The sequence below is a fragment of the Lissotriton vulgaris genome, chromosome 11, assembly GCF_964263255.1.
Source record: "Lissotriton vulgaris chromosome 11, aLisVul1.2, whole genome shotgun sequence".
NCBI classification, from domain to species: Eukaryota; Metazoa; Chordata; class Amphibia; order Caudata; family Salamandridae; genus Lissotriton; species Lissotriton vulgaris.
In genome coordinates this window covers 1,092,928,429-1,092,948,522 of record NC_141699.1, presented here as the reverse complement: position 1 = coordinate 1,092,948,522, position 20,094 = coordinate 1,092,928,429, and the positions used below count along the sequence as shown (strand labels likewise).

Genomic DNA, 20,094 nt, shown 5'->3' with positions numbered 1-20,094 from the left:
TTGAAAAGACAAACAATAATAACTTTAGTATCTCGTTTCAGTAGTGTGCCAGATGGAATATTCTGACCAGCTATGAATTGGATTTATTTCTGCCTGTCTATTTATGGATGGAGAGGGAGAGCTGGTGTTCCTCCCAAGCTAGTTTTGAGAGCCAGACTGGGCCCGGTTAATTTTGAGAGCCGGACTGGGCCGGGTTAGTTTTGAGAGCCGGACTGGGCCCGGTTAATTTTGAGAGCCGGACTGGGCCCGGTTTAGTTTTGAGAGCCGGACTGGGCCGGTTTAGTTTTGAGAGCCGGACTGGGCCGGTTTAGTTTTGAGAGCCAGACTGGGCCGGTTTAGTTTTGAGAGCCGGACTGGGCCCGGTTAGTTTTGAGAGCCGGACTGGACCCGGTTAGTTGTGAGAACCGGACTGGAACCGGTTAGTTTTGAGAGCCGGACTGGGCCCGGTTAGTTTTGAGAGCCGGACTGGGCCCGGTTAGTTTTGAGAACCGGACTGGAACCGGTTAGTTTTGAGAGCCGGACTGGGCCCGGTTAGTTTTGAGAGCCGGACTGGGCCGGGTTACTTTTGAGAGCCGGACTGGTCCCGGTTAGTTTTGAGAGCCGGACTGGGCCTGGTTATTGTGGGAGCCGGACTGGGCCTGGCCTGTTTAAGAGCCAGGTTGGACGTGGTCTGTTAGAGAGCGGTTATTGTGGGAGCTGGACTGGGCCTGGTCTGTTTAAGAGCCAGGCTGGGCCTGGTTTTTGTGGGAGCCGGGCTGGGCCTGGTTATTGTGGGAGCCGGGCTGGGCCTGGCTATTGTGGGAGCCGGGCTGGGCCTGGTCGGTGTGGGAGCCGGGCTGGGCTTGGTCTGTGTGGGAGCAGGGCTTGGTCTGGAAGTAGCTGTTCCCTGGTAAATATGAGCATGCTGAGCAGAGCTGGTGACCAGGGCTGCCTGGGCGAATATTCTGGGTTGAGACGCACTCGACCTGTAGCATTATTTATAAGAGGCCATGATTTCCATATAGGTTGGGGCTCTCGAGGTGGCTACTGAATGGAATAACAGGAAGGGGTGGGAGCACACTGCTTCAGCTCCCAGCACAGTTTGCCCCTTAGCATTATAGTAAATGCAGTTCATGGTACATGCCTACTTGAATATTTACAGGAGTGTTCCACCAAAGTTGGTGCAGGTTAGTGCTGTAAATCTCTAGACATGTTTTTGGATATCATCCTTCATAGGTAGAGATAAAAATGAATTTAATCTGGGGTTGCTGAGCAGGCTACCACAATCCTTTCAGGTTTCAGTACCTCTCACAGGCGCACAGGTACATCTCCACAAGCTCGTCATCTCCGTGGCATAAGGGAGCCTTTTCAAACAGAAAGGGGTGGGAGCACACTGCTTCACCTCCCAGCACAGTTCGCCCCTTAGCATTATGGTAAATGCAGTTCTTGGTACAGATGCCTGACACTGAAGTAAGTGTTATCATGCACTGCATTTGGGCAGCATTTCCAGCACCCCCATAAAGAAAATGTTGCACTCTACTGAAGAACAACAACTATCCTGAAACACGTGTCTAGAGATACACAGCACTGGCTGCACCAACAAGTGTGAAAAACTGAAGCCTGACACTGAAGTAAGTGTTAACATGCACTACATTTAATATGATGCATCGGGGCAAACTGAGTGCTGGGATGTGAGGCAGTGTGCGCCCACCCTGCTCCTGATTGAATGGAACACGGAGAGAACCAAGCGCACTCTGAGGCCAGGATGTGTTTCACCAGCAGATAGGCACATGGTGTTCACGGAGTCTGGAGCTCTTTACTAGGTGCACTATGACAGGGGGACTTTGCCTACAAAATGAACTGTTGCACCCGCAGGCCATGATGCCAAATAATCACACAAAAGGTGATGGGAGGAAGGCTTGCAATTTATCTAAACACTGGCGATCTCTTGAGTTAGCATCCCAATTCCAAGTTCTTTTGCTCACTATGTCATCTCAGTTGGACCCAGCCATATGCAAATCAGTCTTAACCCTGCTCCTCATGGGAACAGTCCAGCTGAACTGCCAGGCCAGGTCCTCCCTGGACCAGAAGCCAGAATCCTGGATCCGGTTTTGAGCTTGAATCCGTGACACAGTGCGTTATTTTGTAATGTTGCTATATATGTTCTAAGTGGCTATGGGTGTGCACAGACGTGAGTCACTTGCTGGTTGCGACACAGAATTCAAGCTTGCCTGGCTTTTATGGGGTAATACCCCAAAACCGGTCCCAGAATGCTTGTTTCCAGTCCAGGCAGGACCTGGCCTTTGCAACGGATTAAACCCAGATCTCAGACTGGGGGTGAGTGTTTGAAAAGTTTCAAGACTCCGTCCATTTTATTTTGTGATGTTGTGCCCTAAGTGCGCCGGGTATGCCCAGACGTGGGTCCCTTGCTCACTGCATCACTATACCAGTCAACAGCTTTTGACTTAAACAAAGACTGAGTTTGTAAGGTACTGTTCTGAGAGTTGTTAAACATAACAATCAACTTATTATATGTGCATATAAAAAAAAATGTAATCCAGAGCATGATAATAACTTAGTAGGTTTTTGTTGTTTCCTAGGCCTCTGGGAAGGGAACAGACATATGTCTGATCCAGTGACACGCGTCAGTGTAATGTTCTGATTCCCTTTCAGACCATTTCCATGATCAAAGAAGAAGTGCTTTGACTTTGTCTTTCATTTGTCAATAGTGGATTATCTCCTCTGAGGATGATTTTGTCCCAGAGAATTCCCTGATTTTAATTATTACTTCTTGTTGAATATTCCGCAGGCAAGTATACGAATAACTGTTTAACATTCCAATCAAATATTGGCTGCAGGTTTTGCATTGATATCAAACGTGAAGAATCCCAAGTCACTTTGCTCTTGGTCCAGTAAAATCTTCAAGATTTTTCAGCCGGACCCGAGATGCGTGGATGTCCACCGGTACAACCCTCTCCTTAAAAGCAGTTGTGATGAAGCAGCCGGAGGTGAGGGCTGCCATGACGCTCAGGGAGAAAGCGAAGAGAGAGTTGGTTCGGGACAAGGCAGTATTCATGGTGGCAGTGGGGAGAGAGGCTCAGACCGCAATCCGAAAGCTCAAAACACGGCGCAAGTCGTCGGCACCTCCGATCCGCCACGCGCATGCGCGCCACAAACAGCAACTTGTCTGTAGGAACCGCTGCATCACTGTATTCAAGCTAGCCTGGCTGATGAGGGGTGTTACCCCACAAACCGGTCCCAGGATGCTTGCTTCCGGTTCAGGGAAGACGTGGCTTGGCAGTTAAGGATGGACTGTTCCCATGAGGCACAGGGTCAAGGCTGATTTGCATATAGATGTATCTGAACTGGGGTGGCAGAGTGAGCTAAAGAATGATGATGGATTCAACCCAGATCTGTGATTGGGGGCGAGTGTCTGAAAAGTTGCAGTGCTCCGTCCTTCATTTTATTTTGTAATGTTGTTATAATGCCAAGTTAGGCATTTATCCTCTACTGCCATAAAACAACGTTTCCCGTTTTCTTTCCATACTATAATATTGCAAAATGTATTTACGTTATCCTTACACGCTCTCTCTCTCTTTCTGACAACCTTCTTTTCTCCTCCATGTCTGACCTTCCTTGTTTGATCCTCGCCTTGACTTCACTCCGGATCCTCTTCCGGGTTCACAGCCCTCTTTTACTCTCGCTCTCTCTCCTCCGACTTTCTGCTGCTCATTTCTTGCCTCTCGGATCCACCTTATTCTCTGTCCTGTTTCTCATGGACACAATTTCTCACCCCCGTGTCTCACTACCCCCCATTTACCCTCTCTTCTGTCATGTGCCACCTCTCCTGTCTCGAGCCCCTTTCATTCTCTCTTCCTGCCTAACTTTCTGCTGTGTCTACTGTGTTTCAAACCCTCTTTTAACCTCTCTCTATTCATTTCCCCCTCTCCTGTCTCACACCTCTTGCCAAGTGTCTCTTCCTTTACTTCCCTTTTTTTGCCCCATAACACTTTTTATTTTCTCTTCCAGCCTGGCTCCCCGCAGCCAAGCCTCCCCTATATTTCACCCCCTCTCTCTTCCTTCCTGCTTCCGGTGCCCTGCCTCACCCCATTGCCTAGTTTTCTTCTTGATACAGTTGCCCACCCATTATCTCACATACCCCCTTTCCAGGTCCCTCTTGCCCCCTGGTGCTGTTTTTCCTCTCTTGTGAACACCCTTCTGACTGCCCTTGTGTCTTTTCAGGTCAGAGGCGGTTGTGGGAGGCCGTGAAGCGGCGGCGAGCCATGTGCAAGCGCAAGTCTTGGATGAGTAAGGTAAGTCACTGGCTCTGTACCTCTGCGCTCCACCGTGCAAGTTTGGGGGTTTTCGACCACCTCACCCTACAGGCTTGGACGGTGCACCGTGAGGCAGATAACAGGCTTGTGTGAGGTGTTAAGGGACTAACCTTTCTAAGCCCTTCAAGAACACCCTGCACTCCTTTTCTAGGATGTAGTGTTGTGACACCTTGTTGAGTTTGAGGAATAGGCCAAAGTTGACTCATCCCCTTACAGAAAAATGGGAACCCACCTACTACCCTCTGACTTGAGATATGTTAGCCTTATCATGGTGCCCTGTCCTCCCTCGCCCCCGGTTGCTTCCATGGGTTCTGATCACCTCCACGACTCAGATCACGTATGCTCCCTGCCCTCTGGGGTACACGTATTCTTTCCTAGTGTCTTTACTTTTGGTGTATTGTGGTGTTATTGATTCTACCAGACTTTGGTAGTATGGCTGATTATTCCAACAGCAGGGGCCAAGTACGGTTTGAGTTCTTTGCATCTGAACAAACATGAAACATTTATTAAACTTGTTTTAGCTTCAGCTCTTACAGAACTGAAATCCCACAGATCTATGTGGGTATCTACCCCAGTGCCATAGAAACCCATTAGCTCTAATAAGTGAAACCCACAGTCGTGTATGATGGCTGTGGGAGGCCATGGACTGGGAATGATATACACAGATCTGTGAGGTTTGGGTGGGTGAGGTGGAGCTTTGGAGGAGATGTTTCCCTTGAAATAAAAAGAGCAATGCTGTTAAAAAAAATGAATTATCTGTATTTGGTTAATTTATTTTCCATGTTTACTGTTTCTTGCCTACACGCTTTCATTGTGCACATTGCTACGGTTACTTTTCTCTGATAGTTCTGTGAAGTTGTTTGAGGGGCCTTTTTGGAGCTAAGTTGTCACAATTAGAGCGCGGAATGCAGAAATTAAAGCCGGATGGTTAAACGCTTTTTGAGTCTGTTTGAAATGGAAAATCACTGTAATCCCTGAATTGCGGGTCCTTGTGTTTGCAGTACGGGTTGTCCATGATTCAGCTGTAGGCTGTTGAGTTAACAAGAAGGATTGAGGATTGGGGCTTCTATAGGAAGTTGTGTTTATAGTCGTGCTACTCGAAGGTTCCTGATGAAGGTGGTTGTGTTGATAGTGAGGGTTCTTGATGGGTTATATTTACTAACTTTCAATCCACGTTTGTAATCCGAAGTCTCTGACTCCGGCTTGAGCGACCGGTAACTCCCCACCTACCTGTAAGTAGCTCTCCTGTGTGTGGCCCGGCCTACTAAATTAGAAGCTTGTGCTTGGTTGAACTAGTATATGTTGACCAAAATTCACCAGTGTGTATTCAAGACAAAAATGTGAGTATTTTCAGTAATTTCCAAAATATATTTAAATCTGATATCTGAGCCATAAATCAAATAACGCTGGGAAGACTTATTACTAATTGATTAACGCGGTACCAGGGCATTGCCCCTGTGGTTATTTTGAATTACCTGTGTAGAGCCATTCTACATTGATGCAGCCGGACCCAGGAAGAGGAGTATTTAACTTTACCCACTCGTCCACAAAGACCAGAAACTAGACATCGATTTCCACAGACCGTCTTTCGCTGGTCCCAGTTCCGTGCATCCTATAATGGGGAGCCTTCGTAACAGGGTCCCACAGGCGGTCCTGCCATTCTGGCATTTTGCTACTAGTCTGGAGGGTGGGGGTGGGGGGGGCTGTTTTCAGAGCAGGATGAGCTACCATGTCCCAAACATGCCCAGGTGGCCCCGCTTTAGTAACGGCATACTGCAATGTGCTTCTGGTTTGGACATTTTTGCAAGAGGTGATTTTGGATTCCTGTCCAGCCTGCCCCCCAAGTAATTCACTAACTACATGACTGCAGGCCGATAAAGTGGGAATACTCTGTTGGGGGATCACAAATGAACATGACATCTCAATCAGGAAGATACGGAAAGAGACTGGTCCAAATAAACCATGTCCGGAAACGGGCTGAGCCAAGCCCCCTCTCTAAAGGTTTTTGTCTATATCACATGAGCTCAGGTAGACAGGTAAAGCGGTGTCTAAAAAGACCTAAAAATATCACTTTTAGGGTTGTGTGGCTCAATGATTAGAGCGGCAGACCCTGATGCAGAGGTCTAGCCCGAGACCAGGGTTCAATTCCCCGCCTCGGCGGGTCTTGGGCTCAAAAATTCCACGGACCTGATAATTCTCGCCTTGGTGCCTATTCCAATCATGGAGTCCCACTCTGCAACTCTGGGCAATAGCTTGCTTAATCTCCACAACGGCCCCCACAACGCTAAGGATGCCTGGCCTCCACCTTGGGGGTGCCCAGGAGTGGACGCCTCACAGGGAAAGCCAGGATGGGTTCCACAGCGGTATTCGTACAAGCGCCTTGAGACCCTTGCGGGTGAGTAGTGCGCTATACAAGTATCAATTTACATTTACTGACTAACACATTGAAAAAAAGCCTGAAGAGAGATGCTTTCTATATATGAGGTAGCTATCTGATAAAAAATCGAATGTGAAATGTTTGACTATACTTTTGAGATGTAAAATAGTCCCTCGTACAAAGCACTGCCATCATTCCATTGGAGGTGACAACATACACCAATCAGCCAATAGCTTGTGGTGACAGAGTGATTCTCCTCCAGGTGGCGCCAAAATCCACTCTGTATATTTGAAAGAAGCAGTAACATTAGGTCATTCATTTTGTTGCTTTCTAAGGCCAGACCTAAAACCGCACTCTTCTAGAACGCTGTGTCTCGGACTTGTTCCCTTGAAGCTTGTTTTCATTTCTAGTTTGCAGAAACTCACAGCGAGCAATAGGTGGTCTGAGTTTGCCACAGACGCAGCTGCTGAGCAGGCATTTGGCCCTGAGAGCAGTCCTCACAAACAGGCCGCCTGCCAAGTTTCATGAAAAGTGCATAGTTCTCTCAGATGCTCTTTAAACAGTAACACATGCCTCTGATTTTGCAACAGCTGTTTGTGAAAAGAGCCGCCAGATGACACAAGGACAGTTTGTTTTTGCCAAAGCAATAAGCAGAAAGCTTAGATTTTGTACTGTTTCTAAAGTTCTTGCCTCCGCTTTTCAAATATTGCAGTTAATCTTTTCAAAAGTACCTCTATCAGACCAGAAATAGAACGTGTTATTTTTCACCAACCTTTGAGCCCCTAAAATGTAATTTTAAAATAAGATGTAATTTAATCTGGTCAGTTTTCTCTAATATGTGTGCAATTTCACTGGTATTCGGGCGTTTATTTAAAAATGATGCAGCAGTCAAATAGCAAATGTGTGCTGCTTGTTCAGGTAAAAGAGCTTTTTTTAATGCTTTATTTGTTTGATTCAAAATATTTCTCTCAGTTACCGAGGTAAAATTCTAGAGTGCTTTCACTGTCCGATAATATTACTGCATTTTTAGTTAAAAATCCAAATAGATTTTACAATGTTAGTAGATCTGTATTAGGGCTAAAACTTGGGTCGAGATTGTTTATAAAAAAAATAAAATTAAAGATGGCACAGCACCAAAACAAGTCATTGGTGTTTTTAAAAGTCCCTGTATTAGGAGAGTGGTGTGAAAGAAAAGTAACTGAGAATGTATGCAGTGGAGGAAGAGGACCCGAAATCTGTTTCTCCAGTTTTGCCTTGCCCAAAAATTGTAGCAAACGCAAGGAGATGATGGACTGAGGTGGCAACTTTTCAGACACCCACCCCCAGTCACAGATTGAATCCATCATCCTTTTTTAGCTCACTTTGCCACCCCAGTTCAGACACAGTCATATGCAAATCAGTCTGACCCTGTGCCTCATGGGAACAGTCCAGACTGAACTGCAAAGCCAGGTCCTCCCTGGACCGGAAACAAGCTACCGAGGACCGGTTTCTGAGTAACACCCCTCGTCAGCCAGGCTAGCTTGAATCCGGTGGCAAAGTGTGCAAGGGACCCACGTCTGGGCATACCCTGCCAACTTGGGGCGAACAAAGCAAACACAAGGAGATGATGGCCGGAGCGCTGAAACTTTCCATACACTCACCCCCAGTCACAGATCTGGGATGAATCCATCTTTGTTCTTTAGCTCACTTTGCCACTTTAGTTCAGACCCAGCTATATGCAAACCAGTCTTGACCCTGTGCCTCATGGGAACAGTCCAGCCCGAACTGCCAAGCCAGGTCCTCCCTAGACAGGAAACAATCCTCCTGGGACCGGTTTCGGGCTAACAGCCCTCATCAGCCAGGCTTGCTTGAATCCAGTGGCAAAGTGAGCCCGGGACCCACGTCTGGTCATACCCGTCCCACTTAGGGTGAAAAGTGCTACGCAAACAAATGATGGACGGAATGCTGAATGAATCAAACATTCACCCCAAGTCACAGATCTGGGGGTGAATCTATCGTTCTGCTCAGTAAGCCACTCCAGTTTAGACCCACAATGGATTTAACCCAGATCAGTGACTGGGGGTGATTTTGTTTTATGTTTTTAGCATTCTGTCCATCATCTGTTCTTTTTGCATTGTCCTGTTTTCAAAGCCCAGTTGAAATCTTAAAACCTGCTGCCAAACTTTGCTATAAAAGCTGGCAGAACTCATTAGTGTACTCTTTTTTTTTTTTTTTTTTTAAGTTGACTCAGTGACTATGTAGTGTCACTTTCTTTAGGTTTGCCAGACTTTTAAAATCCACTCTTTGAGAATGAAGGGGTGAGCTAAAACGGGTGGGCACAATTAAAGGGCGCAATTCCTTCTGGGTAGTTGGGTGTTGCTTGGACATATGTAGAGGTAACACACACAGTGCTTCTGCTGGGGTGCCTCTGAGGCAGGGTGAGTTGGAGGTTATTTTAATGTACAGTATCTGGTATAACCTGAAGAGAGCCCATGTTTACTAGTCTCCTTACACTATTGATTGAATGACTTTCCGGACATGTTCTTCTGATACAGGTCTTCAGCGGCAAGCGGCCAGAGTCGGAGTTTCCACCCCAGCCGCAGACTACCTTCTCCAAAACCTCTCCCCCTCCGCCCTCCGAGGGACAGCAAGCTCTGACGTGCCTGATCAGCGAAAAAGACCTGGCGCTCTTCGAGAAGCTGGGGGATGGCTCCTTCGGGGTGGTGAGGCGTGGGGAGTGGTGTACCCCAACTGGGAAGGTGGTGAGTAATAGTCTTGCATGCAAGATGTCAGAATGGTGGTGAGAGCTGGGGGTCAGTGTGCTGGGCTGTTCGGTGGTGGGTTGTAGGTTGGTGACGTCCAGTGGTGCTTTTGTCGTTGTCTTGTGTATGGTAGGGGCCTAGCTCTATAGAATGTTCACACTGATGGGCGTTCTTGGGGTCCTCCCACCGCCCTCACCTGGAGGGGATAGATCTTGGTGTCTTCCTGGAAGACGGGTGGCTATGAAGCTTCTTAAACCCCTTGAAACAGTAAGATGACTTCAGCTCTGGTGCAAGAATTTTGTTGCAAACCTGTAGCCATGCATCTGATAGAGACATCTAGCCGCAGATTCCTTAACTTAGAATATCTCCCCAGGAGTCAGACTTGATCCAGAAAATCTTTTTCAGGAAAGGTCCTCTCCCTGGTCTCTGTGGGAAGATACGTTCCTGCTTGTAGGAAAAGCAACGTACCTCTGCATGGACCGGTTTCCCACCGGGGAACGCAAACTGATGACCTGGGCATTTAGTATGTGGCGTAAACGAAAAAAATAGGCATCTTATATTGTGTTGAAATATTTCAATTGCAGTTTTTCCTAGTTTCACCTCAAACAAGGGTTTGACAAAGACATTGGCATGTGTGCTAACGTGGTTTATGCATGATACAAGTTCTCGTGTGCGGTCCTACGCATGAAATTCAGTAGCGGAGATGAGTGACCGTCACCTGTATGGTAGGGTACAGCAGGAAACCTGGCCTCTTGACATTGAATGTACCATACTTGAGCAAAGGACTCTATTTGGAAGGAATATGTTTATATTTTTATGTTGGGTCACCATCCTCCACCCTGCTGGTGCGTCTCATTGGGCGAGGTGAAGCCTTACCTTTGTGTATTTTAATACATGTTTTGGATTCTATTTGGCAAGGCAAGCACGGGGTGTCTTTCTTTGATTACTGTACCCCTTGTTTGGGATAAATGGGCCCCCTATCTTTTTTAGATGTAGGAAATCAAGTTAATGTTTCTATAGTGTCACTAATTTGAGGAGAGAAGGGAGTCTAGTTTTTCTTCTCTCTCTGTGAGGGCACCGCCCATGTTCACCCCGTCTGAAGTAGGCAGCACTACTTTAAAGCTTATATCACCCTTCCCAAGGTCTTGCGCCTTTGCAGATACGTGGACAGGTGTGACTCCTTGTTGCACTGTCCCCCTGTTAGAAGTTATTCACAAGTAACTAACCGGGGTTCTACTGGAAGAAAGTGGTCAGGTCTGGCCGCTCATGGGGCAATAACATATTGCTATGTATTCTGTCACAAAAGAGAGGCGTTCCCTCATGGTATGTGAAAGCTGCAGTCCTATGTCTGTTCATCTGTCCCTTCTTCCCTCTCACTTTAGATCGACGTGGCTGTGAAGTGTCTGAAGTCGGACGTGCTGACCCAGCCGGACGCCCTCGATGACTTTATCTGCGAAGTCAATGCCATGCACTCCCTGGACCACATGAACCTCATCCGGCTCTACGGCGTGGTCCTCACACACCCCATGAAGATGGTGAGTACGAGGAGGCAGGGACCGCTTGGTGTGACCGAACACGCCTCTGCCAGCATGTGGCGCTTGAGACCCCGGGTATTAATAACATTTTCAGGGCTTCTAGGTCTCCTCCGTGGCAGCCGGCCTGTGATTTTACATAAGTACTCTGCATCAGAATGGACATTGATACTTCAGATAAGTCAAGCTCAAGGATTTATATGTTCAGACATATCCACACCATAATATATCACTTTTATTACATTTTTTTACTGAGGAAGAGCCCTTGTATTCCAAGTGCTGTTGTCCAGTGTTTGCAGAAGGCATGTGCTGACTCTCCAATGGCTGCCTTGCACAGCTCCTTGGTACAAATGTCTGCAGACAGCCACAAATTCTTAAATGTGGGGGATTCACATTATTGTAAAAGATGAACAACATCACCTGGTGAGTGACACACATGACTAGGCCATGTCTGCTGTTATCATTGCAACCGTGAATGACAACACGCCTTACAATGTGATTTTGAGGTTTCTTGAGCATCGCTTTAGTGCAGTGATTCTCAGCCTTTTGACTTCTGTGGATCCCCACTTAATCATTAATGAAATCCGGGGACCTCCACTGAGTTATTATTGGAATCTAGGGAGCCCCACTGAGTCTAAATCAGAATCTGGGGACCCCAGCCTGGGCAATTTTGATGATTTGAACCAAAAAGCATACACAAAAATGCAGAAACATGCATTCAGCAAACAGATAACACAAATGAGGAAATATGTTGTTTAATTCACACAAAAAAAAAAAAATCTACATTTAAATTTTCATGGGAAGATTGGAGTTTTTCTGAATTCAACCGAGGCCACTCACCGTCCATACTGTGTTCTGCCTGACGCACTTGAACTGCTCCCACAAATCAATACTAACTTAATTTGTAGCCGCCAATTTCAAATCCCATCAGATTTGCAGAACGTTATAAAATTTCTAATTTATCAATTTAATAACAATTATATACACTTAATTAATCTGGTGTTATTATTTCATTTTCTAAGCATTTGTAAATCTCGTGGGTAGGTGTCGCAGACCACAGGTTAAGAACCACTGCTTTAGTGAATTCAATATGAAGTCTGGAAAATATTTTCATGATACATGTGAAAGCGGAAGAGGTACTTTAGATGAGGTTAGAGGTATTTTCCTGTAAAAAAATAAAATGCAAGATTGAAAAATAGAGAGAGCTTGCAGTTCACCAAGTCGTCCTGTGGTCTTAATACCTATTGCAAAGTCATATTCTTAATTTGGAACTTTAAATCACAGGTGTGCTTGGTCTTATAAAGAGGTTTGTGCCCACCAGGCTTAAACATAATACATGACAGAATGCTGTACATCTGGTTTCCAAAGAGGTCGAAACGCCGCGACTCGTGCAGTGATACCTGCCGGGGGGGCACTCATCTGCAGTGTTTCTTGTACCCCATAATTAAGTTGATATTGCAGTCTTCTGTTAGCTTCCAGTGAAGTACAAGGTTATATTTGAAACTATATATTATGCTCCAAGCCTGCTGGCTAAAAGGCCTCGGTATTTAAAATATATCTGACTCCAGGTTATAATACAAGCAGAAACTTATGGTCTGCCTCATTCGCTATGATTTAACATCTGCCTTCAGAAGACAGGTATGAGGGCAGGTGTGTAGGGGTCCAACTCCCAATGCCCTGGAACATTTAGCCTACAACTCAGCGCTTTATGAAATTATCTTCAATCCAGGAAATGCCTCAAAACAGCGTTTTATTCAGGTGAGCTCTTGATAAGGTACTCGCCCCATCCGTGAGTCACACTGAAGTATACAAAACAGTGATGGATGGAATGCTTGAATTAATCTCAGCCGCTGGGAATTACTCGGGCCGCATCCCAGTCCATCGTTATTCAGCACACCACGCCACCTCAGTTGGGAAAAGCCATATCCAAATCCGTTTTGACCCTAGTCCTCATGGGAAAGTACAGTCCGAAATGCCAATCCAGGTCCTCCCTGAGCTGGGACATAAGCAACCCAGGACCGATTTCACCCTAGATATCGGCTCCTCAGCCGAGTATAGCTTGGTTCCAGTGCCACAGTCCGCATGGCACCCATGGCTGGCCATACCCAGGCCACTTAGAGCGGGACATAAAACAGACAATAGGTGACGGGAGGCTGCTTGCAATGAGTCTTATCACTGGCAGTACCTCAGGGTAGCACTCCAACCCATTGTTCTGTGGCTCACCATTCCACCTCAGATTGCACCCAGCTGTACGCAAATCAGTCTCGACCCTGCTCCTCAGGGGAGTCCAGCCCGAGCTGCCAGGCCAGGTCCTCCTGAACCGGAACACAAGCAACCTGGGACCAGTTTCGCGCTACTTAAGGCTCATCAGCCAGGTACAACTTGATTCCAGTGAGAGTGTGCACGGGACCCACATCTGGCATCCCCATGCCACTAAGGGCGGCACACTAAAGTATACACAAAAGTGATCGATGGAATGCTTGAAATAAACTGAGCCTCTGGTAATTACTCGGACTGCATCCCAGTCCATCGTTACTTTTCACACCGTGGCACCTTCGTCCAGTAGTTCAGCTGAAGAACGCCTACCGTGACTTGCTTCTCCCTTATCTCTAACCGCTTTGATTCTCTTAATGCTGTAAACGGCCATGGTGACCGGGAGTGCAGGAAAAAAAGAGCTTCGTAATAAATAAATATGGCTTCTAACTTGAACGCCTGGTGAAATTAGATATAAAAGTGCCAGCACCTCTTGGGATGCTCCAATAATTAGGCAACAACTTCTTTTTGACAGATTTAAATGGTTAAACACACATTTATGAGGATCCAAGTCTTCAGGTTTTCAGTGGAAGGGGTGAGGAAGGCAAGATTACGGACCCTCCCAGAGCCAAGGGATCTGAGTGGCAAAAATGTTAAGTCGATGCTCAAGCCCTGAGAGTCGGGAGCATTCATAGATCTCGATAAAGCTCAGGCTCAGGCAGACTTCTGTCTCCTGCCAGGCACACACTCGAGCTACAGTTTGTGGCACCCTTTCAGGGTCTCACTGATTGGCCTTGAAAAATGGGTCAGGGCCCTAAGGTTAGGACACATGTATCAGAATTTCTTGGTTCTGATGAAGTTCATTCTCTTACCACACTAGGACCTTATGTTTTCTTCCTCACTGTGAGATGACAAAGGGATTAGCACATATTCCAGAGGGAAGAAACCTTATGTTGTTGTTTTCACCTGTTAGTTACCGGAGGTGTTTAACCCCTTGGGCGCGGCCGCGATTCTGCGCCTGTGCGGCCGTTTTGAAGAGTGGGTGGGTTCATGGCGGCCCCCAGCCGTCATCCGCACACGAGCACTGTGATGCATGACGGACGGGGGCCGTCATCAGCACGCAAGGGGTTAATATCTCTGGAGTTAAAATCTAAGCATCCCTCTATTCTATCCCCTAGGTAACGGAGCTTGCCCCTCTCGGCTCCCTCCTGGACCGACTGCGGAAGAACCAGAACTACTTCCTCATCTCCACCCTCTGCCACTACGCCATCCAGATCGCCAACGGCATGGCCTACCTGGAGTCCAAGAGGTTCATCCACCGAGACCTGGCTGCCCGCAACATCCTGCTGGCCGCCAACGACCTGGTGAAGATCGGAGACTTCGGTCTGATGAGGGCGCTGCCGAAGAACGATGACCACTACGTCATGCAGGAGCACCGCAAAGTCCCCTTCGCGTGGTGAGACTCACATTTTCTTTTGTTTTGGACTATTTGCCTCACATTGCATGATCTAATGTCTTGTTAGATTTAAAATGAACCGCTGCCGTAGTTTTTAATCTATAAAAGCAGTGTCTACTTTCCATGGCCTTAGTTCATGCTGAATTAATTGAGACAGAGGTAGAGGTATTTTTTGTCTACCTAGATCTGCTAAGCCCTCCCTCTTTCTGCCATTAGGCCCTTGCTTTCTTCTGCCTTTGGGATGCCGCCATCTTTGCATCTTAATATACCTGTCTTTTTTAGTGTTGTTGTCTTCTTAAACTTATTCCTATCTAGATAATTGCAAAGCCCTCTCTTTCTTCAGACCTTCTGACCCTTTTAAGACCTAATGTGGCTGAACTAAACAAAAAGTGATGGATGTAACGCTTGAAGAAATCCCAGCCACCGGTAGTTACTCTGGGCCGCATCTCAGTCCATCATTTGTTTGCACATCATGCCACCTCAGTTTGGACCCATCTATATGCAAAGCAGCCTTGACCCTGTGCCTCATGGGAACAGTCCAGCCCGAACTGCCAAGCCAGGTCCTCCCTGAACCAGAACACAAGCATCCTAGGACTGGTTTCCCCCTAGTTAGAGCTATTCTGTCAGCAATAGCTTGGTTCCAGTGACACAGTGAGCCTGGGACCCATGTCTGGGCATAGCCGCCCCACTCGCAGTGACACACCAAAGTATACAAAAAAGGATGGAAGGAATGCTTTGATTAATCTGTCTCTAGTAATTACTCGGGCCGCATCTCAGTGAATATATGACGTTGCATCGCAGTGTTTACACCGCTATACCTTTACAACGCAGGCATTACATCGCAAGTCGTTACGACGACTTGCGCTGGACTTAGGAATAGTATGATTTACTATTCCAACTCCAGTCTTAATCATACTATTCCTTAGGTTAGAGCGCCATCTAGTGCAAGTAATTGTAATGACTTGCATTGTAATACCCAGGTTGTAAAGGTACTGCAGTGTATACACCGCGATATAACCGACGTTTCCCCATCTCAGTACATCATTATTTAGCACGCCTCAGTTTGGAACCACTGATACGCAGATTGTCTGAGATTAACCAATGCATTCCATCCATCCCTTCTTTTGTGCACTTTACTCGTGGGTAGAGGCCTCCTGCTGCTTCTCTTACCCACTGCCCATTATAATGCTTCAGTGTGCTGTCCCTGGTGGGATAGTGCCTACCAGTGTGGTAGTTTTGAGACCTCCAAGGAAGTGGGCTCTGCGGGGCAACTCATTTACAGGCATACAAAGAAGTAATTGTGTTGCAGACCCTACAGAAACTATGGTTGATAGAACTTCATTAGTGGTGGCATTGTGTTTAAGAGGTTTGTATTCCCACAGCATGGCATTTCAACTCTTCCTTCATTATATGGCACAAGACACCACTTATGGGCACATGTAGCGTCACTGCGTTTTTTCTGGCGGTGTCACTTGTTGTGGTGTTTATAAGCCCCCTTTTCTGGCTCCTGCTGAAGCCATTTCACCATCTGGCTTCCTCCTGTTCTCCTGTTGGTTTCTTCCTCTCCTTCGATTTTCTAATACCCGTCCCCCTCGCCTTTCTCTTTTTCTGCCCCGTTGCCTCTCAACTTTAATTTCCACCCTATTGCTATAAATTACCAACTTCTCTTGCCTCTCTGCCCATCCTCTGCAGGCAAGCCAAGCTTGGAAAGGTAGTTACAAAGAGTAATATGTTGACTTTGTTATGAAAGGTATCACTTCCTAGGAATATTTGTTGCCTTAGATCAGTAATTAGGAGTCACATGCTCTAATTTTGGAGCTGCTCTGCATGCATTGTCACTTCAAATATCTGAGCTTGCTCATTTAGATCTCCGAGATAGCCTTGTGTGGTTACAAGTGACAGGATATTGGTTCGAGCTGGCCTGGTGGTGTTACAAGTGACTGAACATTGGTTCGAGCTGGCCTGGTGGTGTTACTTGTGACAGAACTTTGGTTCGAGCTGGCCCAGTGTTGTTACAAGTGACGGGACATTGGTTCGAACTAGCCTGGTGTGGTTACAAGTGGTAGGACACTGGTTTGAGCTAGGCCGGTGTGTTTACAAGTGACTGTACTTTGGATCGGGCTAGCCTGGTGGTGTTCCAAGTGACTGTACTTTGGATCGGGCTAGCCTGGTGGTGTTCCAAGTGACTGTACTTTGGATCGAGCTAGCCTGGTGTTGTTCCAAGCGAAGGGACATTGGATCGAGCTAGCCTGGTGTTACAAGTGACCCGACATTGGTTCAAGCTAGCCTGGTGTTGTTACTAGTGACGGGACATTGGTTCAAGCTAGCCTGGTGTTGTTACTAGTGACGGGACATTGGATCGAGCTAGCCTGGTGTTGTTAGTAGTGCTGCCCATCTACAAAAGGATCCTCTTTAAAATCCTACTGATCACCTTCAGGGCTTTCAATGGAAAGGGACCCAACTACATACTAAAAATGTTCAAACACTACAGTCCTACACGATGCCTCCGATCTCAAGGGTCCAATCTTCTCACTATTCCCAAATTCAGACTCAAGACTAAAGGAGGAAAATCCCTTGCGGTACTAGGGTCCAAAGCCTGGAACTCCCTCCCCCTTCATCTCCGTCAAATCCCCACAGAAGCAACTTTCAGAAAAGCCCTCAAGACCTGGATTTTTACTCTGCCTGAAGAACAGGGTAAAAACCTAGTCTAGGTCCTCCCCCCTTTCCCCACCTTATTCACCTGGAATATCTTGAATCTCTTCCATAGCGCAAAGATGCTCCATGGAGTGTAGCCTGCGCTTTATAATATCCCTATCATATCATAGTGACGAGACATTGGTTCGAGCTAGCCTGGTGTTGTTACAAGTGACGGGACATTGGTTCGAGCTGGCCTGGTGTTGTTACTTGTTACGGGACATTGGATTGAGCTGGCCTGGTGGTGTTACAAGTGACGGGACATTAGTTCGAGGTAACCTGGTGTGGTTACACGTGATGGGATATTGTTTTGAGCTGGCCTGGTGGTGTTACTTGTGACGGGACATTGGATCAAGCTGGCCTGGTGGTGTTACAAGTGACGGGACATTGTTTCGAGCTAGTCTGGTGTGGTTACAAGTGATGGTACATTGGTTTGAGCTAGCCTGGTGTATTTTCAAGTGACAGGACTTTGGATCGAGCTAGCCTGGTGGTGTTCCAAGTGATGGGATATTTAACCGAGCTAGCCTGGTAGTGTTACAAGTGATGGGACATTGCAAAGAGCTAGTCTGGTGATGTTACTAGTGACGGGACATTAGTTCGGGCTGGCCCTGTGTTGTTACAAGTGACAGGACATTGGATCGAGCTAGCCTGATTGTGTTACAAGTGACAGGACATTGGATCGAGCTAGCCTGATTGTGTTACTAGTGACTGGACATTGGTTTGAGCTGGCCCTGTGTTGTTACAAGTGATGGGACATTGGATCGAGCTAGCCTGGTGTTGTTACTAGTGACGGGACATTGGTTCGACCTAGCCTGGTTTGTTACAAGTGACAGGACATTGGTTTAGGCTAGCCTGGTGTTGTTACAAGAGATGGGACATTGGTTCGGGCTGGCCCTGTGTTGTTACAAGAGATGGGACATTGGTTCGAGCTAGCCTGGTGTGGTTATTTATTTATTTATTTATTTTTAAAGTTTTATATAGCGCGGACAAGAGCCTTGCAGATATCCGAGCGCTTTACAGAAACAGGAGGTGGGGAAGACAAACTCTTGGAGACATTATTATATTCGGTAGTGAGAGGGTTGCAACGTAGGGTAGCAATCGCATACAAGTATACACACTAATAACAATCAGGAAACAAAACATAGGAGCCGTGTAGTGTCTTTGCTCCAGTGGCGATCGACTAAGATTTTAGCACCCTAGCGGGTGTTAGTAGATCAATCAGGTCATAGTATAAACCCTAGTAAACAAACTGGAAACCGATAATATAGAAACTGTGCAGTGGCTTTGATCCAGTAGCAATCAAAAAAGATTATAACACAGATAAACACTCAGGTAGCCGATAATATAGGGGCCGTGTGGTGTCAATGTTCCAGTAACAGTAGTGTTCAGGTAAACTTAGCCATAAGGATGGCTTTTACCTCTTTCTTGAAGAGAACAGTGGAGGGGATAAGCCTAGTTTCTGGCGGGAGTGCATTCCAGATCCTAGGTGCCATGCCTGAGAAGGAGCGTTTGTATGTTTTTCCTTACGGAATCTACGAGGTTTCAGGAGGAGGTTTTTTGTGCTTCTGTTGGATCTTGAGCCTCCTGATAGAGTCAGCTTGTTAGTGAGGTAGTTAGGTGACTTGTGGTGAACGGCAGAGTGTGTCATACAGGCAATTTTCAGCTGAACTCTGGCTTCAAAAGGCAGCCAGTTCAGGGCTTTTAAGTCAGGGGATATATGCGAGTGTTTTCTTGAGCCAGTGATGAGTCTCGCGGCCGCGTTCAGGGAGGCTCTTAGTGGTGCCGTTGTTGTTAGGGGGAGCCCGCTGAGAGCCACAATTCCGTAGTCTATGCGAGGAATGACTAGGGCTTGTACAACAGTTTGGAAGTCCTTGGGTGGTAGGAAGGGTTTGAGTTTTCTCAGAGTGTTGATTTGGAAGTTGTCTCCTTTAGTTAGTTTGCTAATATGCTGCTGCATGTTGAGATTGGAGCCAAGTGTGATGCCAAGGGATTTCGCAGAGTCCACGATGGTGGGTTGGACTTTGAGTGCGGTTAGATGAGTGAGCCAGGTTTGGGTGATGGCCTTTTTCGCCGGAGATGAGATCAGAAGGAACTCAGTTTTCAGCGCATTTAGTTTGAGGTGATTATCGGCCAGCCATGCTTGGGTGTTTCTTAGTGTGGCGTTCAAAAGCTTGATGTCTTCCGGGGATTGTAGCTTGAGGTAGAGTTGAGTGTCATCATTTGATGCTTGAAGCAAGGTGGTGAGCGGTTCCATGACGAGGTTGAACAATGTGGGTGATAGCGAGGAGCCTTGAGGGACGCCTAGTGTTACGGGTACAGGTGAGGACAATGCGTTGTTGATCTTGAACTTCTGAGACCGATTGTGCAGAAAGGACGTGAACCATTTGAGAACCGTCCCGGATATGCCCATTCTGGTATTTAACAGCTCCAGTAGATTCTCGTGTTTGACCGTATCAAATGCTGAGGAGAGATCAAGAAGGATGAGGAGGCAGGACTCATTGTGATCAAGGATTTGGAGGGCGTCATCAATTATGTGTGTCATAGCACGGAAACGGCTATGTTTTGCTCTGAATCCTGATTGGTGAGGGTTGAGGAGGTCAAACTGATCAATGTGTTTTGTCAATTGGAGTTGAACGCATTTTTCTAGCAAATTGGCCAGAGTGGGGATATTGGTGATGGGGCGGTAATTGTTTGGGTCGGCCGGGTCAGCTGTGGGTTTCTTGAGTAT

General features: G+C 46.9%; 1 protein-coding gene and 1 pseudogene across 7 annotated transcripts in view; one reads left to right on the top strand and one right to left on the bottom strand.

Annotated features, from left to right (window-relative positions):
* The window catches only part of TNK2 (tyrosine kinase non receptor 2), a 164,829-nt gene that overhangs the window by 35,813 nt on the left and 108,922 nt on the right, over positions 1-20,094 (top strand). For all 7 annotated transcript variants that reach the window (XM_086944602.1, XM_086944606.1, XM_086944603.1 and 4 more), the window contains exons 3-6: positions 4,222-4,292; positions 9,225-9,431; positions 10,814-10,966; positions 14,395-14,672. In XM_086944602.1, the coding sequence (XP_086800728.1) occupies positions 4,222-4,292; positions 9,225-9,431; positions 10,814-10,966; positions 14,395-14,672 (709 nt within the window). The remainder of the gene's footprint in view (positions 1-4,221; positions 4,293-9,224; positions 9,432-10,813; positions 10,967-14,394; positions 14,673-20,094) is intronic.
* On the bottom strand, positions 2,555-3,055 carry LOC147684205 (signal peptidase complex subunit 3 pseudogene; annotated as a pseudogene).